This window comes from Ictidomys tridecemlineatus, chromosome 5 (genome assembly GCF_052094955.1).
Source record: "Ictidomys tridecemlineatus isolate mIctTri1 chromosome 5, mIctTri1.hap1, whole genome shotgun sequence".
Classification (NCBI taxonomy): Eukaryota; Metazoa; Chordata; class Mammalia; order Rodentia; family Sciuridae; genus Ictidomys; species Ictidomys tridecemlineatus.
This window is the reverse complement of record NC_135481.1, coordinates 196,254,753-196,279,957: the sequence shown is the minus strand read 5'-3', so window position 1 is coordinate 196,279,957 and position 25,205 is coordinate 196,254,753. Positions and strand designations below refer to the sequence as shown.

Sequence of the window (25,205 nt, the reverse complement as noted above, 5' to 3'; positions counted from 1 at the left end):
TGTCTTGGTTTTGGTACTGGCAGTACTGGTAATTGAACCCAGGGGTGCTCTATCTGCACTACATACCTACAGTCCTTACATTGAGACAAGGTCTCACCAAATTGCCCGGACTGGCCTCAAACTTGCAATCCTCCTGCCTCAGCCTACACAGATGCTGGAATTACAGGCATGTACTACCATGCCCAGCTTCATGTTTATTTTTAAACAAACACTACAGAAGGCATTGTTTTGGACTAGGCTCCCATACTCGGCCCTAACGGATCAGACTAAAATTCTAAATGGAGAACATACATATTTTAAAAAAAATAACAAAAAAAAGGAAAAAAATTTCTAAATGAAGTCATTGTTGCTGAAGTTCCAAGTCACCAAAACCAAAATTAAGCTTCAAAGAAACCAGAGTGAGAGAAAGCCAGATTTCCCAAAGAAGTCAGCTTCAATTGGCATAATGAAGTTCCCTTAATCTGGTGACAGAGAAAAGGTAATCTGAGGTTAACCAATAAATGATTTTCCTGCCAGGTGTGGTGATACAGGTCTATCATCCCACATATTAGGGAAACTGAGGCAGGAAGATCAAAAGTTCGAGGCCAACCTCAGCAACTTAGTGAGGCTTTTAGCAATACAGTGAGATCCTGTTTCAAAATAAAAACTAAAAGGAGCTGGGTACCATGTAGGCCTGGAATCCCAGTGGCTGGGCAGGCTGAAACAGGAGGACCGGTAGGTTCAAAGCCAGCCTCAGCAACTTTGCAAGGTCTTAAGCAACTGAGAAAACCCTGTCTCAAAATAAAAAATAAGAAGGGCTGACGGTGTAGCTCAGTGGTAAATCACCCCTGAGTTCAATCCCCAGTTTTAAAAAACAAGAAAAAAAACCACATCATTTTAAAATAAGTTATTTTTCTATTGCTATTTCCCTGTCCCTACCTTACAAGGAGAGCAATTTTTTCTTTTTCCTTTGCTGGGGATGAACCCCAGGCCTTAGGCAAGTGCTCTACCACAGAGCTAGACCTCCAGCCCCAAGGAAAGTAGCTTTGAAGTGGCCAATGTGCTTTTTGTTCTTTGTGTCTCTTTTCTTCAGCCTTTTTTTTTTTTAAGAAGAGAGAGAGAAAGAGAGAGAATTTTTAATACTCATTTTTTAGTTTTCGGCAGACACAACATCTTTGTTTGTATGTGGTGCTGAGGATCGAACCCGGGCCGCACGCATGCCAGGCGAGCGCGCTACCACTTGAGCCACATCCCCAGCCCCTTTCTTCAACTTTTCTATGTCTATAAAACCAACCTACTCTGCTGAGCTCATTGGAGCACTTATTCAGTTTCATGGAATGAAGTATTGCCTGATTCTAGAATTAAAATAAAAGGCTTGAGGCAAGAGGATCACAAGTTCAAGGCCAATCTCAGCAACTTAGTGAGACCCTCTCTCAAAATGAAAAATAAAGATCTGGTAAAATATGGAAAGAGAAAAAAAAAAAAGAACTGGGGATGTAGCTCAGTGGTAAAGCACTCCTGGGATTAATCCCCAGTACAAAGGAAAGAAATAAAGACATTGCTTAAGAGGACTGAAGAAGACAGTGTACATGGCTGTGCTCTCTATCATGCATATTTTAATCGCTCCCATAAGTTCACTATCAAGATGGTAGTTATTATTTATAAACTGGCAATATGTCAGGCCCTGCATATGCAGGCCTTGCAGGTATTTACCTGCAAGGACTCAGAATTCAACACAGGATGAAGATTCAGAGAGTTCAAGTAATGCCCCTACTCCACAAAATAAAACAGTCCAGTATTTCTCTAAGCCAGAAGGATTACAATGTTAAAAGGCTAGCACTTCTGGAGCTTACAACCAAATTGAAGTAATAAACTACACTTTTACTCTCAGCTAGCACAAGGGTAAGGACTAGGCTGGGCCTACTAGAAATATTCAAATGCTTTATAGCAATGACTACCTGGGAGGGACAAGCAAGAAAAGGATGAGAAAACGAGGAACCTGATAAAAGTGTATTAATTATAATAACATTTATTTATTATGGTACTAGGAATTGAACCCAGGGACGCTCGACCACTAAACTACATCTCTGCCTCTCCTTTTTTATTTAAGTTTGAGACAGTCTCACTAAATAGCTGAGGCTACCTCAAACTCACAATCCTCCTGACTCAGCCTCCCGAGTGGCTGGGATTATAGGCAGGCATATGTGCCACCACACTCAGCCCATATTATAAAATTCCACAAAACCTTCTCAGCTGGTGGGTCTATGCTAAAGATAATGGCACTTAAAACTGGGGCATCTGCCCTAAGGGGGAAGGAAAAAGAGGAAAAGCAAGATTATACACACACACACACACACACACACACACACACACACACATACATATTCATACAGGAGGATTGGTAGGTAAAAATAAAAATAAAATATATTTTTATTTGTAGTTGGACATAACACCTTTATTTTATTTATTCATTTCTATGTGGTGCCGAGGATCGAACCCAGCGCCTCGCCTGTGCCAGGCGGGCACTCCACTGCTGAGCCACAACCCCAGCACCCCCAAGCAAGATTTTTGTTGTTTAGTGTTTTTTAGAGAGCATGGATTTTGAATTACTCTCCCTCATGGACCCCAGAAGTGTAAGCACCTATAGAGGACATGCCACTAAAGTACCTCTATTCTCACCCCTCCCCCCTTTCACAGATGAAAAAACCCAAGCCTCAGGGAAGGGAGATAATCTCACTGAAGGTCCCATAGCAAATTATTGCAAAACTGAAATGGCCTTAGATCTCTCCTTGTTCTGACTGAGGCTCCCTCTTCTCCACCCTTCTCCAACTTTGCACGTGCCCCCAAGGCCCTAGCAGAGGTTGAAACACTCCAGAGGTTCTAGCAGTCTTGGCACCAGAAAGTGTGTCAAGAAGGAAAAACAAGGGGGCTGGGGATGTGGCTCAAGCGGTAGCGCGCTCGCCTAGCATGCGTGCGGCCCGGGTTCGATCCTCAGCAGCACCACATACCAACAAAGATGTTGTGTCCGCCAAGAACTAAGAAAAAATAAATAAATGTTAAAAAATTCTAAAAAAAAAAAAAAAAAAAAGAAGGAAAAACAAAAGGCCCACTGGGAGCAGTTAAGCAACAAAGTCTTGTGTCATCATGAACCAAAAAAAACAAGTCCCAGTGAGCCTCAGTGAATGTGAGGTCCAAGGTCCTTTGCTGGCCCCAGACCTTGTTCCTCCCTAGGCAGGGGGTTGTTTCTCTTCCCCCTCAGCCTTTCCCTTCTCTAATTTCCCCCATCTCTTACCCCTTCTCTTCAGTCAGCCCCCAAAGCCAGAAAGAAGTGTCTCCTGGTCCACCAGGGCTGAGCTGGATGTAAGACCAGGGTGTTGGGGTTTACCTGCCCGGACAAAGTAGCAGTGCAGGGAGTGCACGTGGATGTCTTCACTCACAGACTTGGCGGCAGCCACCAGGGCCTGGCCCACGATCTGACCCCCAAAGAGCCGCTGGGTGGTGGGTACCCAGTAATGCCTTCCTCTGTGGGGAGAGGAGGAAAGTGGGAAACACTTGAGGGCTGCTCCAAATTCTGTGTGCCTCCAATGAGCCTCTAGCACAGGACCTCTTATCATTACTGGGGTTTGGGATCCTTTAGAGAATTTGCTGAAAGCTGTGGACTCTTTCCCCAGGTAAATATCCTCACCTCACTGTATAAAATTTCACAGCCTTTATGACCATCCAAATCCTCCTGTGGACTGTAGCTATAGAGAATAGGGACCAGAGGTTGAAAGTGACATGGGCAAGTTCATATTCAAAGTGATTAAACATTGCCAAGCCTGGGCACTACTTGGGCTTTTGATCTCACATCCAGTGTTTCTTTCACTTACAAACCAAGGTAAGGCAGAAGCTTCTCAAGGCCTTGAATGGACCAAAATGAACCCCAAGAGCTGAGCAGTATTAAGGTCTGTCACTTACACTCCCAACTGGGACAGCCTATTTCTTCCAATAACTAGTTTCAGAACTAGAAGGGCCCTCAGACAGCAAGCTTCTCTCTCTCTAGGGCTGTAAAATTTTATACAGACAAGGATACTGTGATTTGGCCCCAGAAGTGAAAAGGCTTGGTTGGGCCCCAGATGTGAGAAGATTTGCTCAGTGCAGGAAGAGCCCATGGCCTGTGGAGGTTAAAGCCTCCCCTACCCAGCCTGAGTTTATCATTGTCCACAACATCTGGGCCCCCACTGGTGAATTATAATTCCTTAAGTGGAAGGAAGGGAGACCAAAGAGAGCTTCCATTAAAGCCAGTGGGAGCTTTGGAGGTCAAAGCTGTTCTAAAACCCTGCTGCAGACTTCAGTGATGCTGGGAAGGAAGCAGACTCAGGCCTCAGAATGAGTAATGAGCTACCAGACCCCAGCAAATGGTGCTGGGGATGGGGTATGTGAGAGGAAAAGAATAGCAAGTGTGCAGGGAGCTGTGTATAAGTTTTAAGCCTGATCAGCTGTGTGCCCTTGGGCAAATCCCTGCCCTCTCTGGGCTGGCTCCTCCAGTGGAGGTTCAGGGCAGGCGGACGAACAGGGTATCTCAGGTCCCCACTTTATGTACCCAGACCTCCTAGGTGTCAGAGAGGAACAGCTGTCAGGGACAAGTTCTCTCCTAAATGCAGCATATCTCGAACCTCGCACAAAGCCCGTTCTATTCCCAGAGCTGGGGGCCATGCGGCGGCGACAGTCGAGATCAGGCGACTCGGTGCTAAAGGAGGGATGCGAACCAGGTGCGGCTAGCTACCTGAAGAGATCCTCGTCTAGCGGCTCAAGGCTGAGCACGCTGGTGACCAGGACGCTACGGAGGTCCCCGGAGGGATCGCCGCTGTCGCCACTGCCCTGCCCGTCCTCCGGGACCTGTGGGGACGACATCTTGTTTCCTTGCTGTGGGTCGGGACACCGCTCTGAGCAGGACACACGGAGACCTACATAGGATCCCGGCGCTTCCGGCAGACTGCCTTAGCTACCGGAAGTCCCGTACAGAGCTCTGAGACTGAGTGCAGGTTATGATTGGTCAGAGCTCCTGTCAGTTGTCGAGTGGGTGTGGCCGTCTCTATCTAGCTATTGGTGTAAACAAATGCCAGTCTGGAAATTCCGTGGATGATTGGGTATAACGGTGGGGGGGCGGAGCCTTGGATATGGATGATATAGGCTGAGTATCATTTCCCTTCAGTCAGATAGCAAAGACGCCCCCAGCCCCAAATAGCTAGGTCCTACCTCGGGAGCCTCTTGAGTTTCGTATTAGGCCACCAGGTTGGGTCGCCCCTTAAGGAGTCCTGGGCCCATGCCAGCCTGTGAACACTCAGTGTGACCTCTGACCCGTGGTGTGATCTTGGACCCAGCGAGGACCAGTCCCTGGCGTGGGCCGAAGGGACAGCCATGGAGCTGGGCAGCTGCTTCAAGACCTACGAGGACTTCAAGGAGTGCTTCAGCGCCTACAAAAAGGAGAACAGGTGCTCCTTCATTCTCAGGGACTGCGTCTCCGTCCGCTTCCACAACCTCAACCACGGCACCTCCATCCGCGAGGACATCCTGTAAGGGCGGGGCGCGGCAGGAGGGTGGGGAGAAGGCCGGTCCCGGGGGCGGCCCGGGGGAGGAGGGAATGCGATGGGTCCCGGCACTGGCACTCCAGGAGCACTTGCTGTGTGCCTTAGGAAAAGAGGGAAGCCGCCACAGCGTGGCTTTTCGGCCACCCACTTCGTTTGCACGCACTGCCTCACGCACAAGCTTTTCTAGCAGTCGTGCCAACTGCGGCTTCTCCAGTGGTTCTGAGCCTCTGCAGCACCCCACGCCCAAAGCGTGGCCTTCACAGATGGATAAAAACGCCTTGGCGATCATTTCCTTCCTTGGTCTCCCCTTAGAAAGCGTTAACATGACCACTGGTTGGTTAATTTCGTTCCTTCATTGATTCATATGGTAAATAGTTCTTGAGCTCTTGACAGCTGTTTTTCCAACACTTACCACGTCTCAGGTAGCCTTCTGTATTCAAGCTTTGCTTTACAGAGCGGTTTTAAGAATTATAGATAAATCTTATTCTCATTCGACAGAGGAGGAAACAGGTTTAGAGGCTAGGATAAATTGAAAACTCAAATGCCTTTAGGGCTCAGGCAAACAGCTTAGTGTTAAGGAAGTTTAATCTTGGGGGAGGGCAGTGGGGGCACTGACGCAGGAGGATTACAAGTTCAAGGGTAGCCTGGGCAATGTAGGAAGACCCTCCCCCAAAATAAAACTTTTTTTTTTTTTTTAAAGGCCGGAGATGTAGCTCAGTGGTAAAGCACCTGGTTTCAATAAGAAAGTTTAAACTTTAATTTTACTTTAAGAAGACCAGAATGGCTGGGTATGATAACCATTACCTGTAATCCTAGCCACTCTGGGGGCTGAGACAGGAGGATCACAAGTTGGAGGCCTCCCCAATTTAATGAGGTACTAAGCAATTTAATGAGACCCTGTCTCATGATAAAATAAAAAGGACTGAGGATGTGGCTTAGTAGTAAAACCAGTTGGGTTCAACCTCCTGTTACCAAAAAACGAAAAAGAAAAATGGCTGAGTGGCCCGTAATCCCACCAACTCTGGAGGTTCACAAATAGGAGGCTTGCCTAGGTAATTTAGCAAGATCCTGTCTGAAAATAAAAATTAAAAGGGACTAAGGATGTGACTCGGTGGTAAAGCACCCCTAGTACCAGAAGAAAAAAAGAAAAAGATGAAATAAAAACCAGTATCAGGATTTTGTGCTGGATAAAGCAGAAATTGAACAGCACAAAATGAAAAGCAGGCCCATCTAGTCAACTCAGTGGATGGTTGCTGTGTGAAAATGAAGATTTGATGTTGCTAACATTTTGTTGTCAGTAATCCAGACTACGTCATTTGTCCACTTGTTAGAAATTGGAACTCAGTTCACACTTGAACACATACCATGTAAGCCAACTCTGAGAATCAAAGTATATCTTAAGTTTGAGATCTGGATGGAGATGTTTGGCCAAAACTCCCCAACTGGGGAGCCAGCCGGTCTTTCGCTACTCTTCTGAAGTTCAATGGTAGATCACTGCCTAGCATGCACAACACTTGGTTTTGATCTTCAGTACTGCCAAGGAAAAAAATTAGGAGGTACACTTGGACTCAAGTGAGCTAACCAGTACAGGATCAGAATACTTAAAAAAAAAAAAAAATTGTTGCCTACTGAACATGTACAGACTTTTTTGTTCTCATTCCCTGCACAATGTAGCATACAACTATTTACGTAGCACATTGTGTTGTGTATTTTAAGTAATTTAGAGATTTAAAGTTTATGGCAAGTTTTTTAAAAATATTTATTTAGTTGTAGATGAACACACAGTATCTTTTTTATTTTTATTTGATGCTGTGGATTGAACCCAGGGCCTCACACATGCGAGGCAAGCACTGAGCTACAGCCTCAGCCCCAAGTATATGGCAATTTATATGTAAATACTACATCATTTTATATAAGAGACTTGAACATCCTTGGATTGTGGTGTCTTAGAACCACAACTGTATGTGATAAATGCTTCAAGAGAGATATACAAAAAAAAGAAATAACAAATGCTGGGGAGGTAGGTAAGGCTTCCCAGTGTGGATGAATGTAGAGGGCTAGAGTAGATTAATGGTTAATTACTGAGTATCGTCTAGGATTTGACCAGAAGGAGCTGTGCATAAAGAGCTGTCAGAACAGACACAGACATGTGAAAGAAGGTGGCATGTTAGAGAAACCGTGTGGGCTGCCATACTTGGCAGGAGATGAAGTTAGTTGGAATCTATATGAAGGATCTTTACTTACTATTTGAGATATTTGGGCTTCATCTCATGTCACAACACCCTGCTAAGCAATGAGAAGAATACAAAAAAAAAGTTACCCTTAAGTACCCTTCAGGTATGCATCTAGCATGGACTATGGCCCATAACAGCCATTTAATAATTATAGGAAAAAAATGAGTTATCAAGTGCTAAACATGTGACTCACGGAAATGCGTGCTGCAAGAACCAAAGAAAGAAAAACTACTTACTAGGCACTAGAGAAGATAGAGAAAAGGAGTCTTGAGCTGGGCTCACAAATATGGGGAGGTGGGGCTAGGGATGTGGCTCAAGCGGTAGTGCGCTCGCCTGGCATGCCTGCGGCCCGGGTTCGATCCTCAGCACCACATACAAATGAAGATGTTGTGTCCGCCGAAACTAAAAAAATAAATATTAAAATTCTCTCTCTCTCTCTCTCTCTCTCTTAAAAAAAAAAAACAAATATGGGGAGGTGTTATGAGCTGCATGCAATAGTTTTCTATTTGTTGCTCTAACAAATTACAACAAGTTTAGTGGCTCAAAATTAACTTCTTTTTTGGTGCTGCGGATTGAACCCAGTGGTATTTAACCACTGAGTCACATCCTCAGTCCTTTTTAGAGACAGAGTCTCACTAAATTGCTTAGAGCCTTATTAAATTGCTGAGGCTGGTCTTGAATTTGCAATCCTCCTTGCCTCAACTTGTGCCATCCACACCCAGCATACTTAAAAGAGTTCTCTAGGTTAGAAATCAGACTAGGATCTCACTGGACTAAAATCATGGTGTCTGCAGGGCTGCATTTCTTTAGAGTCCACAGAAGAGGATCTGTTTTCTTGTCTTTTCCAGCTTCTAGAGGCTGTCTACATTCCTTGGCTCATGGCTCCCTCCATCTTCAAAGCTGGAAATTGCAGGGTTGAGTCCTCACATCACATTGCTTATCTTACACACCTCCTTCTTAGACTTCCTTCTTCTACCTTCCTCCACATATTTTTTTTCCTTGTACTAGGAATTGAATCCAGGGCCTTGGGTGCTTGTTAGGCTGGGATTACAGGTTTGCACAACCATTGAGCTTTATCTTTTTATTTATTTTGAAACGGTCTCACTAAGTTGCCCAGGCTGACCTCCTGCCTCAGCCTCCCAAGTAGCTGGGATGCCACTGCACCTGGCTTCCCTCTCTACTTTTCCTTTTCTGAATCAAACCTAGGGCTGTACATGGCAAGTACACACTATCACAAAGCTATCTTCCAGCTAATTTCCATATTTCAAAGCCATCTGATAGAAACCTTTCTATCCCCTTATTCGTTCCTGGTACTGGGGATTGATTCCAGGGATGTTTTACCACCGAGCTACATCCCTAGTCTTATTTTTTTGAGACAAGATCTTACTGAGTTTCCCAGGTTGACCTTGTACTTTAGATTCTCTGGCTTTAACTTCCTGAGTAGCTGGGATTACAGGAGTGCACAACCATGCCTGGCCTGATGGCGACCTTAACTGCCCTTTGCTATGTAACCTGTGTAACCTAACATGTTCACAGGTTTGTTTGTGTGTGTGTGTGTGTGTGTATGTATACAAATATAAGTAACCCAGGGGCACTTAACCACTGAGTCACATCCCCAGCCTTTTTATTTTTTATTTTCAGACAGGGTCTCACTAAGTTGCTTAGGACCTTGCTTAATTGCTGAGGCTGGCCTGGAACTTACAATCCCCCTGCCTCAGCCTCCTGAGTACTGAGTTTACAGGCTTGTGTCACCATGCCCAGCTTCAGATAAGGACATCTTTGAGGGGTCATTCTGTGTGAGAATTAACATCCTGGCGTGAGTTGTTAGTGCTGATGTTAACACGATAGGCTTCTGTTAGCAGTGATTTATGTTTACATACACACACCAAACGAAAGCTGCAAGGAGACCTGCTTAGCAAGAAGGAAGGATTTATGCTGGAGCTGCAGAAAAGAAAAATTGGAGGGACCAAGAGGTGGGATTAGTTTTATTTTTATTTTTTGAGGGTGAACAGTGAAATCTGAATTACTCGTTTGGGGTGTTTTTTGTTTGTTTGTTTGTTTTTAATTGTGGTGTGTTGCTGAGGATCAAACCCAGAGCCTCATGCATGCTGTGTAAGTGTTCTGCCACTAAGCTGTACCCCCTGCTTAAACGGAAGCTGGGAGTATATAACTCAAAAACAAATTTTAATTTTTTTTTTTAAACAGTAAAGAAGAGTAAAGTTCAGTGTCATTTTCACTACACTATTTAGAGGCTACCAGGGTTACCCTCCAGAGACACTGAACCTGAATACATACAAGCACATTTTATATATGCATGTATGTCTCCCCAATCCCCCAGTGCTGGGGTTTAAAACCAGGACCCTCATTTGTGGTACTGGGATCAAAACCAAGAGTCTTCCATATGCTAGGTGAGCACTCCACCACACAGCTACATCCTCAGTCCTAATTTTTCCTTTTTAACACAAGTGGCAGCATACTATTTATATATATATCCTTCTAAACCTGATTTTTCTCACCGGTCAGTGAATCTGGTAGATAATTCCACGTTGTTTATTCCATTATATCAGTGTTGAGTTGATTTGATTTTTATTGATTTCACAGATGTTAGCAATTGTTTCCTGAAAAGTTACTCCATGCTAGTGTCTGAAAGTACATGGTTGAAAAAGATAAAATGGATGTCTGTTGCCATGCCGCTTCCTCTCTAGTTGGGGAAACAAATATTAAACTATAATCACAGAAATAACTATTCCCTTAAAATAGAGGTAAGGGCTCCAAAGGCAAAGTCCAGGGCTCTCAGTGGCAAAAGGATAGAGAAACAATCTGTCCGGTGGTGGAGGTTGTGGGGGTGCGGGAGGAACACTGTACCATTACACACTTTTTTTTTTTTTGACGGTAGATTGGTATTGAACTTGGAGTACTTTACCACTGAGCTACATCCCCAGCTCTATTTATCTGTAGATTTTTTTTTTCCATCAATGAGGATTGAACCCTTATCCTTGCACATGCTAGGCAAGTGCTCTTCTACTGAGCCGTATCACCAGCCCTTTATTCATTTTTTTTTGAGACAGGGTCTTACTGAGTTGCTGATACTGGTCTCTAACTTACGTTCTTCCTTTCTTAGCCTCCCAAGTCCCTGGGATTACAAGTGTACCCCACCATGTCCAGCCTAGTGCAAGGTATTGATCAGAAAAAACACTGTTATCTCTGACATTATGCAGAGATAGTTTATAAAGCACGTGCAAGTGCAACTTCACTATCTGATGTGGTCCTCTGAATAATCTTGTTGGGGGCAAGTTTTGTTATTCCCATTAAACAAATTAATATCTTTAAAGTGCTTACAACAGGGCATAGCACATTAAAAAATGTCCCATAAATAGCATTATTATTATTTTGCTGATGAGACACAGCCAAGAAAAGTCAAATGTTAAGAGATAAATATTTTTTAGCTCTTTGTTCTACTTTTTGAGGGTTGTTTCTCTGAATTGCACATGCTTGAGAAAAATGGAGAAGGAATGGATTGATACAGTCAAGAGCAGAGCAGAACACAACCCAGGTGTGATGGCACATGCCTGTAATCCTAGCCATTTAGGAGGCTAAGGCAGGAAGATTACAATTCAAGGTCAATCTTGGCAACCTAGCAAGATCCTGTCTCAATTTAAAAAAATGTAAAAAGGGTTGGGGAATGTAGCTCAGTTTTAAAATCCCCAGTACTAAAATAAATAAATTAAAAGAGAGTCAAGACCCTGAAGAGGAAAATAATAAGTCAATCTGTGACAAAAGCATTATTATCCCCAGAGCTATCTGAATGTTAGCCAGGGGAATCTGAATTTGGTACAGTCAAAGCCAAAAGAATGGGAAGGAACAGAAATGAGGAAAAGTCCCCAGGAAAAAGGGGAAGATATCAAGAAACTGTAAGAAAGCCTTAAGTGTTCGACTGAATACCTGCCTACCTTCTTTCCCTTCCTCCCTCTCTCCCTTCCCAGGGTTGCTTTACCACTGAGCTATATCTCCAGCCCTTTTTTATTTTTTGAGTCAGGGTCTCGGTTACTTAGGGCCTCACTAAATTGCTGAGGCTGGCCTTGAACTTGCTACCCTTCTGCCTCAGGCAGGGCATGTACCATCACACCTGGCGATTTCCAGTAACTTTACAATGTTGCTTATCCATTTATTCCTTCAAGAAATTTGTAGGAAGAGGGTGTTTACCAATGACCTAGCACTGAACTGAGGAAAAAGATGAGTAAATTTTGAGATCTGCCCTTGAAGGCAGAGATTGAACTAGCCCTCACCCTAACCCCTGAGCAGCATTGGCAGGGACAAGTCGACTGCTGGTAGGGCTGTATTATTTATATTTTTCTGTTTTGGGTTGGGTGATTCAAAGGATGTTCTTGAATCCTGTACATTGGCTCTTTGTGGTGTGTGTTTGGGGCTTTTTGAGGAATACCTGGATGTTTGGGAATAAGTGCTGCTTTCAGAAACTGGAGGGCAGATGGTGGAAACATTTTTAGGAGGTAATTTAGCAGATGTTTCCATAGCTAAATATGCATACTACTGAGTGACTAGGGTGATGATTTCAACAGTAAATGTTTATGTCAGTATAAGTTCCTTGAGAAACAGTAAAGGAAGTAAGCTGATTTTAAAAAACTGTTTAAAAATAATAGTGTAAATGTTACATGGATGGCTATGGAAGATGTCCAGGTAGTTTTTGTATTCATTCAAGTTCTGGAAAAACTGGCATAATGGTTAAAAGTGAGAACTCCAGAGTCAGAGAAATAGCTTTTGCCCTTGACATTAGACAAGACTTTTAACCTCTGTGACAGTTTCATCCTTTATAAAATGAGAATTTGGTGAGGATTAAATAAGAAAATGCCTGTATTTGCTGGCCAAGATGGCGCACGCCTCTAATCTCAGCAACTCAGGAGGCTAAAGACAGGAGGATCGGGAGTTCAAAGCCAGTCTCAGCAATAGCGAAGTGCTAAGCAACTCTGTGAGATGCTGTCTCTAAATAAAATACAAAATAAGACTGGGGATGTGACTCAGTGGCCAAATGCCCCTGAGTTCAATCCCTGGTACCCCACCCCACCACTGCAAAAAAAAAAAAGAAAAAAGAAAAAGAAAATGCCTATGTTAGCTGAAACAGTGCTCAGTAATATTTGCTACAGCCTTATCTAAAGTACATGATAGAAAGTGGTAGGTACTTTAAAGAGAGTTAAAGAAATGACACCAGGCACTGTGACTCACACCTATAACCCCAGCAACTCAGAAGGCTGAGGCAGGAGGATTCCAAGTTCAAAGCCAGCCTCAGCAATTTAGTGAGGCCCTGTCAAAGTTAAGAAATAAAAAGAACTGAGATGTATCTCACTGGTAAAGCACTCCTGGGTTTAACCCCCCAGAACCCCCCCACACACACACTGAAAAAAGAAAGTAAGTACCACAGGAATTAGCACTAAATGACGAAAAGTTCCAGTTAAAAAATAAAATCATGCCGAGCATGGTGGCACATTCCTGTAATCCTAGCAGCTTGGGAGGCGGAACGGAGGCCAAGGCTGGAGGATCTCAAGTGAAGCCAACCTCAGCAATTTAGTGAGGCGCTAAGCAACTCAGTGAGACCGTGTCTCTAATAAAATACAGAATAGGGCTGGGGATGTGGTTCAGTGGTCAGGTGCTCCTGAATTCAATCCCTGGTACCCAAAAAATAAATAAAAAATAAAAATAGGATAAAATTAGAAAATTCTTACAAAGTTTATTGTGGAAAAGAACAATTTGAAACAGAGACTTCAAAGTCCACCCTAGTGAGATACCCCTCTAGCAGCACTCTGCAGTTTATGGAAGTATTTTGACCTTTTTCTTAATTGTTACACATTAACATTCTTTTTACAGCAAGTAGAGGTATTTAAGTTGTTTTGTCTATAACTGATTCCTTTAATTTTTTTTCCCCCAGTACTGGGGGTTGAACCCAGGGGCCCTTTACCACTAAGCTAAATCCCTGTTCCTTTTTATTTTTTATTTCGTAACAGGGTCTTGCTCAGTTGCCCAGGCTTGTCTTGAATTTGCAGCCCTCCTGTATCAGCCTCTGGAATCACAGATGCAAGCCTACACCAGCCTGGCTCTAATCTGCTTTAGGTTTTCCAGTGACCAGTCCCCAGCCAGTTGCCAGCCTTCAGTGGTCAGCTCATTAGCATACATGAGCACACATCACTTTGGAGAATCCCAAGTGTTTTAGGAGTTACATGCCAGGAAACAGGACAAAGACCAAGTATATATTTCAAAATATCACCTTTATATCTAAACTGTGGCCTCTGTTTTTATTTTTCTCTAAGATCTCTTTCAACTAGGAAGTCTGTGACTTTATATGTAGTTTATCCTTTCATATTTTTTAGCTGGTGTGTGTTTTAGTCAGCTTTTTTACTGCTGTGACTAAATGATCAGCAATTTAGTGAGGCGCTAAATGATCTGACCAGAACAATTTTAGAAGGAAAAGTTTATTTGAGGGCTCACGGTTTCCAAGGTCTTAGTCCATAGAGGGCTGGCTCCATTCCTCAGGGCTTGAGGTGAGGCAGGACATCCTGGGGAAAGAGTGAGGCAGGGGAAGCAGAGAGAGCCTTCACTGGCCAGATACAAATATATATCCCAAGCCACACCCCAGTGCACCACCCCCTCCCCACACCCCATCTGGCTTTAGTCATCACCCAGCTGAGTCCATCAGGTGATTATCACTAATTAGGTTAAGGCTCTTGCCACCCCATCATTTCTCCTCTGAACCTTCTTGCATTGTTTCACATGAGCCTTTGTGGGACACCTTGCGTCCAAACCATAACAGTGTGTTTTCCTTTTTATGACTTTCTGGGGATGATGGTCCTCAGAGTCCAGGAAATACTCTGATTTCTCTCCACTGCATTCAGTTTAATAGCTTCCGTTTTTAGCACTTTCTGGCACATATTCCAGGTTTTCTATTAGGAACGTTACAGGCATTGTCTTATTAATCTTTACCATACACTTTGAACTAGATTCTGGTTATCAGAGTTTCTTTCTTTTTCGTTTTTTTTTTTTCTTTTTTTCTTTTTTTTTTTTAATTATCTGAAAGTGTGGCCATGTTTTTTACATACTTGCAAATTTCTTTTCTTTTTTTTTTTATTTAAAGATAGAGTGAGAGAGGAGAGAGAGAGAATTTTTTCAACATTTATTTTTTAGTTATCAGCGGACACAACATCTTTGTTTGTATGTGGTGCTGAGGATCGAATCCGGGCCGCACTGCATGCCAGGCGAGTGCGCTACGGCTTGAGCCACATCCCCAGCCCCCATACTTCTTTTTTAATATATATATATTTTTAGATGGAAACAATATCATCTATATTTTATTTATTTATTTTTATGTGGGCCTCGCTTGTGCTAGGCGAGCACTCTATTGCTGAACCACAACCCCAGCCAGAGTTTTCTTTGTTTTGGACAGGGTCTCACTAAGTTGCCCAGATTGGCCTCAAACTTGATGTCCTCCTGCCTCACAGCTTCTCAAGTAGTTGGGATTTCAGATATGCACCACTGTGCTGAGGTTACAGTTTTCATTAATAGTCACAAAGCTGTGTAGGAAAGAAAAGGGCATAACACAGAAATTTGCCATAATTTATTTGCCAATAAATTAGCTACTTATAATTCACTATTTAGTAATTATTTCCGATTGTTTATCCCTGCCAGTCCTATCAGCATTGTGGATCTTTTTGGGGGAGAGGGATGGTTTGTTGGGGAGGTATACTGGGGATTGAACCCACGAATGCTCTACCACTGAGCTACATCCCCAACACTTTGTATTTTTTATTTTAAGACAAGGTCTTACTAAGTTGTTAAGGCCTTGATAAATTGCTGAAGCTGACCTGGAACTTGTGATTCTCCTGCCTCAACCTCTTTAGTCTCTAGGATTACAGGCATGTGCACCACATCTGGGTTTTTTTTGGGGGGGGGTAATTTGTTTTTGTGTTCTAGTTGTAGATGGACACACTATCTTTGTTTGTTTATTTTTATGTGGTGCTGAGGATCGAACCCAGTGCCTCACACAGTGTGAGGCAAGTGCTCTGGCACTGAGCTATAGCCCCAGCTCAATCAGTGTTTTTAATATCTGGCTGATGAATAGATGTAAACATCAGGATATTGACAATGTAAATAAAACCATGTGAACTGGAATGGTGCATCTCCCAGGAGTTGCAGGACTAGGTAAAGTCCTGAAAGTAATGAAAGCAAATTTTCGGCCTCAATACCATTTAACAAATGGAAAAGGGAAATCAACAAGGACATAAGATGATAGGAACTTGAAAAGCACGTTTGCATTGCAAAGAATTAAATTCAGCCATTGAGAAACTTGATAAAACTCACCTTTGTATGTTGTGAAAGTGAGACAGGAAACATCAGTGTTTGGGCAAATTGTACTGGGAGGGGTGACAGTTAATGATTTAATTGTTCTTTGCTATTCTAAGAATTGGCATATAACTAACATTATAACCTTTTATTAAATATAGTACTAACTTCATAATTTTAGTTAACTTCTCCTCAAATGTTTGTTTCCATTAATCACTATGAAATATTTCTGGGGTGTTTTGGGCTGCAATTAATATACAAGTTGGCCCAGATCTTAAAGTGATCTTTCATGGCCCAGGGTACTTGCTTACATCTTTCTGTTCTACCATCTTCAAGTCTTAGCTTGCCCTCAGGATGGCTCCCCACATGACACAAATGCAGAAGACACATGCCTGGGAAGTCTTTGGTTTCTTGCTTACAGATTTCGTATCATGCTCCTTTGTCTAGAATCAGGCCAGTATCCATGCCCATTCCTAATGGGATTACCTTAATTGGCTTAGACTAACCTCAAAGAAGTAGCTATGAGGGGGAGGGGGAATGGCACTCTGAACAAAATTGGTTCTTTGTTAGTAAGGAAAGGGAACAAAAGGATGTTGAGTTGGCAACTGAACAGTTCCTATTACAACTTTTAACTGAATTCATTTTAAGTAGCGCTAATTGTTCTTGGATCAGATACTTATCACAGTTGTCCCTCAGTTCCTGAGGGAGATTGGTTCCAGGACCCCTCCATTGTATATCAAAATCACTGGATGGTTAAGTCCTTTATATAAAATAGCCTAATATTTGCATATCACCTACACACATCCTTCTATATACTTTAAGTCATCTCTAGATTACTTATTATACCTTACACAACATAAATAGTTGTGATACTATATGCTAGGGAATAATGAAAAAGGAGGGACCTATATATGTTCAATATAAATGAAATTTTGTGGTGGGGAGGAGGGTGCTGGGATTGAACCCAAATGTGCTTTGCCACTAAAACATATATCCCCAGCCCTTTTTATCTATTTATTTTTTTTAATTTTGAGACAGGATCTCGCTCGATTGCTTAGGGCCTCACCCAATTGCTGAGGCTGGCCTTAAACTTGCAATCCTCCATGCCCAGAAGAAATTTAAAAAAAAATTTTCCCCAATATTTCCAATCCATGGTAAATTAAATCTGAGGATATAGAATCCAGGGATATGGAAGGCCAATTGTATTCTTAGACCAGTTTTCTACTATCATCATTTTTACTTCCACATTTATAGATAAGGAATCCAAGGTTACATAGCTGACAATGGAATTAAACTCACATCTTAAACCAGGCATGGTAGTGTTCACCTGTAGTCCCAGGTGCTCAGGAACCTGAGACAGGAGGATCACTTGAGCTCAGGAGTTTGTTGCCAGCCTTGGCAACATTGTAAGAATCTGTCTGGGAAGGGAAAAAAAAAAAATTTTAGCAACTCAAGGCTGAAACAAAAGGATCATAAGTTCAAAGCCAGCCTAGGAAATTTAGCCAATGCCCTGCTTTCAAAAAGTTTCAAAAAGGGTTGGGGATGCAGGTTAATGATAGGGTACCCCCATTATCACACACACACAAAAAAAGAATCTTCAACATATTTTTATCCCAAAGTCTTATTCTTAACTCCTTACATTATCTAAAATGGCTTTACTTATTTTCTACCTGTAAAAATCCTGTTCAGTTGGTCATGGTGGCACACCTATAATCCCAGTGACTCCAAAAGTTGAGGGAGAAGGATCATGACTTCACAGGACCATGTCTCAAAATTTAAAAAAAAAAAAAAAAAATTAAAAGGCTGGGGATATGGCTTACTGGTAGAGTACCCCTGGAATCAATGCCCAGTACCCTTGCACCCTCCCCTGCCCCCAAATAAAGCCTATTTATTCTTCAAGGTGCTATTTATATACAGGGATATTTATCTTATGTAAAATAAATGAAAAGCCTTAGTTAATATGCATCAACCCTATAATCAGAGTAAATCACTCTTTATTCAGTTATATGTATATTGCTTGTATTTTGTAATGTCTACTTAGCCATTCACTTTTTTTCCCCACTATGCTAGTGATCAAAAACAACCTCATGCATGCTAGGCAGGCACTCCATGACCAGGTTGTACCCCCAAACCTAACCATTCAGTTATTTTTAACTTGACTGGCCACTTGTGTAATAATCTTTCCTCGCTAGACTTTGAGAGGAGAGACTCTCTAATTTGTCTCTGTAACCTTTAGAATAACTCATACCAAGTTTGGTGCATAGTAGAACTCAGTAAATGTTGGAAATTAAAGAGTCTGTCCAAAACTATAGTTAGTAACTACTTGTGCTAAGACTAGGAGCCAAGCCTCTGACAGAACTCTACCCCAGTGGTCTTCCCAAAATACTCCTTGTCTTATAGGAGGAGCTTACTATGCCTCACAATCACTTATTAAGCATTTATTCGCTATGGTTATAGAGCATTTACTATGTACCAAGCGCGGTGCCAGACACTGGGGGCACAATGGCTCCCTGCACCCTGGAGTCAGTACAATAGAGAATATAAACTCCTAAAGAGTGGACAGAAAGGAGTTGAAACCAACTAACTCCTTCCAGACCTTGGTTGTATGCACTTAGATATAAACAAGTTCAATCTAATATGAATTAAGTTTGAAATTCATGATCCCAGTGAGGACAGTTTGTCTAGAGATCTTTGTTGGTTTTTTTTGGGGGGGGGGGGAGGGTGTTTGTTTGTTTGTTTTTTGTTTGTTTTTTGGTGCTTGGGATTGAACCCAGGGCCTTGTGCATGCTAGGCAAGCACTCTAACAACCGAGCTATATCCCCAGCCCTGTTTAGAGATCTTCAAGGAAGTTATTGAACCTAGCCAGTATGGTGAGGGTCAGGAAGAGAAAGGTAAAAAAAAGAAATTCAGAGAAAGGAGAAATATTTTTTGAAGGAAACAGGCAGTATAATGGTTAACTAGTCAGACTGTACACAAGCACATTAGTCAACTCAGATGTTCAGGTTTTAGTTGGAGGATTAAATTCTAAATTCTCATCTTGAGAACCTCCTTAAGCCTGTTTCTCCTCTGTAAAATGTAGATGGTAATAGAACCCCTTTCCTAGTAATAATAGTAATAATACAGATTAAGGACTTAATATAGCCTGGTGTATAACAAATCCTCAGTAAATGTAGCAATGGCATGGTGGTGCATGCCTATAATTCCAACAACTTGGGAGGCTGAAGCAGGAGGATCACATGTTTGAGACCAGCCTTGGCAATGTTAATTAACAAGATCATTTCAAAAAAGTTGGGGTGGGACTGGCCGAGCGCTTGTGTGATGTGTGAGGTCCTGGTTTGTTCATCAGCATTTAAAAAGAAGAGAGAGAAGAAAACACATTGGATATTCGCAAGAATGGAGCCAGGAATGAGGGAAAGAGCTTTATGATTGGTAGTCACCAGTATCTTTTTGGGGGTTAGCTCACATAATGTCAATATGATGTTTTTGTTTTTTGCAATGCTGGGGTGGAACTCAGGGCCTCACACATACTATGCAAGCACTCTACCACCGAGATACGCGCCCAGGCCAGTCAATATAACTTGATAAGCTAGAGTAGTCCAAGATGTTGAGCCAGCAGAAGGGTAAAGCCCAATTTAAGTGCTTGATAAAAGGCCTCTTAGAAAAGATTATGGTCTCTCAAAGTCCTGAAAAATGAGTAAGCTTTGAGATGAAGAAGCAGAAGGTCAGGCTGGGGTTGTGGCTCAGTGGTAGAGCGCTTGCCTCGACATGGGAGGCCCTGGGTTCCATCCTCAGCACCAAATAAAAATAAATAAAGATACTGTGTCCAGATACAAATAAAAAAAAATTTTTTTTAAAGTAGAAGGTAATTTCAGACAAATTTACAAATATGAGGAAAGCCCGGAAGTGAAATTCCTCACCATGAACACAAGAAATTGTGGGCAATTTGTCTAAGAAAAACAAGGTTGGAGAGGGTGGAAAACAAGACTAGTGAAGTGGGCCTAGGCCACACAGCACCCGCCTCTCACCAGCCTTGCCATTCTACTGGACTGCCCCAGCCTCCTGGCCCAGATCTAGAGGGCGCCACCTCTGCACAGTGCACACCACATGCAGATGTTCTCAGCCCCAGGCCCCTCCACCCTGTGCTCACAGGACTGACATATCCTGTTTTCCTAACTTGCTCTCTGAGGGTGGGCAAACAGGACCAGCTGGATTTGAGTGTTTGGAAATGTGTAGGTGGGGGCTTCTAGGTGGTTCCGTGATGTCAGCCGCTGAGATTTTTTTTCCCCTCCTCTGGCTTTTAGGCTGGGTCCCTCCCTGGGGAGGCAGGGGTGTAACCCATCCTACACACTGGTGGTCCATGAATCATTCATCATATCTGCAGAAGGAATAGCATTGTGGTAGGTGGTGTGAATACATAACTTGGTCCTGATACTTGAAGACATCCCCATCCAGTTGGAAAGGTACTATACAAACATCCCACAGAATGTTGTAGGCACAGGAGCTGTGATTATAGCAGCAGCAGCAGCTAGCTTTTATTAACAAATAAAAGTCTGAAGCAGGCTCTGGGCTAAATATTTTACCTGTGGCTCATTTAATCTTAATGATAACCCTAATGAGATCATCTTTTATTTATTTATTTACTTGCAGTATTGGGGATTGAATCCAAGCCTTTGCACATGTTAGGCTAAAGCAAAAACACCTAGTTATCTCCCCAGACCTCTCCCCTCCTCTTTTTAAATTTTTTAAAAATATTTTTTCAGTTGTTAATGGATATAATGCCTTTGTTTTATTTATTGTATTTTTATATGGTGTTGAGGATTGAACCCAGTGCCTCACATGTGTGAGGCAAGTACTCTACCACTGAGCTACAACCCCAGACATATTTTAAATTTTTTATTGTGATACAGGATCTCACTAAGATGCCCAGGCTGGCTTTGAACTTGAAGTCCTCCTGCCTCAGGCTTCTGGGTAACTGGGATTACAGGTGTGTACCACCTCGCCTGGCTGAGATTATCTCACTATACCATGAACAAATCACCCAGAAACATGAAATGACTTGCCCAGGTTAAACAGCTTCTGAGTGGCAGAACTGGTATTCAAATCTAGGCTGTTGGCCTCCACTGTCCCCCTTGTCTCACTATTAGGCATACTTCCACACACAGAATCTGCCAAGCTTTTAGAATACATGCTATAAATTCAGAACTGGGCAATTACTGTGGCTTGATGGCACCCACAAAGGCTTCACCAACAAGGTAGGATCTGGTTGGATCCTGAAGCATGGGTTGAATGGGAATAGAAAAAGAGGAAGGACCAGGCACAGTGACACATGTCTGAAATCCCAGTTACTCAGGAGGCTGAGGCAGGAACATCTTAAGTTCAAGGCCTATCTCAACAATTTAGCAAGATCTTGTCCCAAAAGAAAAAATAGGCCAGGGATATATAGTTCAGTGGTACAGAGCTTACCTGGCGTGTGCAAGGCCCTGGGTTCATTCCCTCACCGGACCAGATATTCAGTTTAATAATCATTCTCCTTTGAATCATCACTTTCAGCCTAAAATGCCAAAGCTAGAAGAGATCCTAAAGAGCTGGGCACAGTGGCACAAGCCTGTGATTCTAGAGATTTGGGAGCTAAAGAGGGCTGTGGATGTAGCTCAAGTGACAAAGCGCCCCTGGGTTAAATCCCCAGTATCAAAAGGGGAGGGGACCCTAAAGCTCATCCAACTCAGTGGTTATCAAACTTTCTTAGAGGGCTGGGGTGTAGCTTAGCAGTGGAGTGCATGCTCACCGTGCGTGAGGCCCTGGATTCAGTTCCTGTCTCACACTCCCACACACACAGGCAAATTAGGGTGTGGATATTTTTCTTGAAATGAAAGATGAGCAGGGATGTTCCTTCTTGGAGGGGACCCAGATATACCCTATCCCCTGAGGGCTCTGAAGAGCTCAGTTGATAACCCTGATCTAGTCTAGTTTCTTTTGAACCTTACTTTTATCCTTACTTTCTAGAGGAGAAGGCAGTAGCTTACCCACCCACTCACCCACCAAAAAAAAAAAAAAAAAAAGACAACAACAGGAACAAGGGGGACACTCTAAACAGAGAGCAATCAGCCAGGCATCCTGCTGCTGCTGCTGCTGCTTGTCTTTCCCTTGTATCCTGCCTCAGATTGAACTGTTGACGTCATCACAAATGGCAACAGAAAGAGAATTAAAGGAGCTGGGGCTTAGAACTGCTATGGAGGCAATTGAGAGGAATTATAGTTGAGTAGGGTCTTAAAGAGCTAAATACTTTGGGACTAAAGAGTTCATGTAAATCTTTTTTTTTTTTTCCCTTGGTACCAGGGATTGAACCCAGGGGCATTTAACTACTGAGCCACATCCCCAGCCCTTTTTTATATTTTATTAAGAGGGAGGGTCTCACTAAGTTGCTTAGGTCCTCGATCAGTTGCTGAGGCTGGCTTTGAACTTGCGATCCTCCTGCCTCAGCCTCCCAAGCCACTGGGATTATAGGTTTGCACCTCTGCACCCAGATGATTCTTTCCATTCCACACTACGTTGTAGTCTCCAGGACGCATTAGCCTATATAAATCCCTACTGGGCCTTAATCATATAAGAGAGAGGGGGTGGTAGCACCTTTCTCATTGTCACCTCTACCTTCCCTAGATATGTGCAGGTGAAATTTGTCTGTATTCGGACCCAGTCAAACAGGAAGAGAACACGGAAGGCGGACATGTGCCCAGCATATTTGCTCCTGAGGTACAACGAGAGACTAGATAGACTATTTATCAGTGAACTTAACACCCACCACGTACACATTGATTCCAAAACCGCTATTCCTGAAGGAGACACCGTTTACAAATCTCAAAGGACACTGTGTCTACAGAAACTCCAGCCTGTGCTGCCCACATTCAAAAAGGACCTTGATAAAGCTGAGAAGTCCCCAGTAGAACCATCGTTTTGTCTAAATGATGTACAAGTGCCCTCAAAACCAGAGCAAGAAGGCATCACTCCTTCTGATCTGGCTAAGATAGCAAAAGTGATGAAAAACTTTCTTAAGGTAGATAAGGGTTCCATGGCTTCCTTCAGTGTGGGCACCAGCCGAGACTTGGACCGGCTGAGCTTCCAGAGCAGCAAGATGAGTGATCTGTTCATCCGATTCCCAGAGAATCTCTTGCTGCACCGGGTGGAGAATACCCAAGGCCACATCCTCTACGCTTTCTTGGTGGAGAACAAGGAACGAGAAGGTCGAGTGGTCCACTTTGCTGTGCTCAAGACTGAGACAGCCACCTCTGTCGCCAAGATGCTGAGCATCTTCACAGAGTTTAACTCTGATTGGCCCAAGGTCAAGGTGGTCTTTGTGGACCCTTCATTCCCTCACCGGCCCATTCTGCAGGAGATCTTCCCTGCTGCCCGCATCCTTCTTTCCATCTACCACACAACCCGGCTCTTGGAGAAGAAGTTACATCGTAGTTCAGCAAATCCATCCTTTAAAAGACTCATGAAGGAAGCCCTGCGGGAGGCTGTGTTTGTCACTTCTGAAGCCAGCCTTAAAAATCTCTGTCAGATGTCCCAAGCTCTGCTAGACGAGGATCTCTTCAGCTTCCTACAGGCCCACTGGTTCTCCTGTGAACTGCTGTGGTACATGCACGTAAGGAAGGGCCTGCATGCGTGTAATACCTACATGGACAGCCTAGACATAGTCACCAGCAAGGTGTCAAGCCTCTTTCGGGAACAGCAGTCCCTGCTAGACTGCATCCTCCGCTTTGTGGATTACATAGACTTCTTCAATACTAAGGGCTTGAAGAATTTACCCACAGCTCCTCCCAAGTTAAAGAGAACTCGGCCTCCAAGCATGCCACCAAAGGCCAAGAAGCCTTTCGGAATCTGTGGAGGGAGCCTTAATGGGCTCCCTGTGGAGGAGACAAAGCCAGACTCGCAGCAAGTTCAGTTGCAGCAGCAGCCCTCCCTGGGTGACATGCTAGACACCTTAAACCAAAGTGGCTCTGAACTGGCCTATAAGCTGTGCAACAAAGAGTGGGAGGTGGTGCAGAATTCCACTCATCTGGTGGGCATGGCCGGACCCTCGGTGGATGTTCAGCTGCTAGAGGACTCTCACCAAGTTAGCAAAGATGGTTGTAGCTGCAGCTGTTCCTTTCAGCGATGGTACCACCTGCCTTGCCGGCACATTTTGGCGCTGCTGCATACCAGCCAGCAACCTGTGGGTGAAGCCATGGTGTGCAGACGGTGGCAGAAGAAGTATCAGCACCTCCTGGGGCCCAATGGGGAGCTCCAGGACCATAGTGTGATCCCCCACACAGACCAGCCTGAAAAGCAAGGTCGGAACGATATGATTCAGGACCTAAGCAGAGAGCTGGCAAACTTGCTAATGCAGACGGAGGGCCCAGAGCTGGAGGAGCGCTGTTCTACCCTGCGCAAGATTGTGGACATCTGGGCTGTCCCCTGTCAGCCTCCTGAGTCCATTCAGCAGCCAGGAGACTTCAGGGACGTAGGCTGCCTCCCTTTCCTCTGGGGAAAACATGAAGAAGGAGAGGGACTCCCTCCTGCTGAAGCCACAATTCAGGATTGAATCACTTGCACTGGCACAATTGGACCAAACCCCTCTCCTAGGAAGTTTGCAAGTTCGGAGTGGGCATGTCATGATAGGGGTCAGTGTTTTGACCAATGTCTTCCTTGGTAGGGATTGAAAGATTATTTAAAAAAAAAATTATATATATATATAGGAGAGGGACCCCACTGTGAATCTGCCCCTTTTCAGCCCTCCCCTTTGGCATTCCATGGGCACTGCATTCATTGTTCAAAGCCAAAGTTATCTCCATACTGAAAGGTCACCTCTCTTTTTTCCCCAACCCCTGAGAGAAGTCTTCTCCCTTCAAAGATGAACCCCTACCCTAAGACAGGATGAGACAAAATGGACCTGGTAAAAAGGGCCTGTTTTCAGGAACAAAGAGAAGGAGGGTGACTCTTGATTGTTGCTGCTCTTTATGAAGAATCTGTTATTTGTACCTATTTTTATTCATATTAAATAAAGTTGTTTTTTAAAAAAATAAAAAATTACCAGGGGAAA

General features: G+C 43.5%; 2 protein-coding genes across 6 annotated transcripts in view; one reads left to right on the top strand and one right to left on the bottom strand.

The window, feature by feature from the left end:
- The window catches only part of Acot8 (acyl-CoA thioesterase 8), a 20,880-nt gene extending 15,499 nt beyond the window's left edge, over positions 1 to 5,381 (bottom strand). For 3 of the 5 annotated variants that reach the window (XM_078052062.1, XM_078052065.1, XM_078052066.1), the window contains exons 1-2: positions 5,218 to 5,381; positions 3,365 to 3,501 (exon numbers count right to left, since the gene is read on the bottom strand). In XM_078052062.1, coding sequence (XP_077908188.1) covers positions 3,365 to 3,501; positions 5,218 to 5,381 — 301 coding nt within the window. Of the gene's footprint in view, positions 1 to 3,364; positions 3,502 to 4,744; positions 4,978 to 5,217 lie in introns of those variants that run through there. The other 2 variants (XM_078052063.1, XM_005325255.3) reach the window with 2 other exon arrangements.
- Zswim3 (zinc finger SWIM-type containing 3) lies at positions 5,380 to 25,205 on the top strand. Its single transcript, XM_005325256.5, has 2 exons — positions 5,380 to 5,534; positions 22,784 to 25,205. Exons 1-2 carry the CDS (start codon positions 5,380 to 5,382, stop codon positions 24,705 to 24,707), a joined length of 2,079 nt encoding a protein of 692 aa, XP_005325313.2. The 3' UTR covers positions 24,708 to 25,205.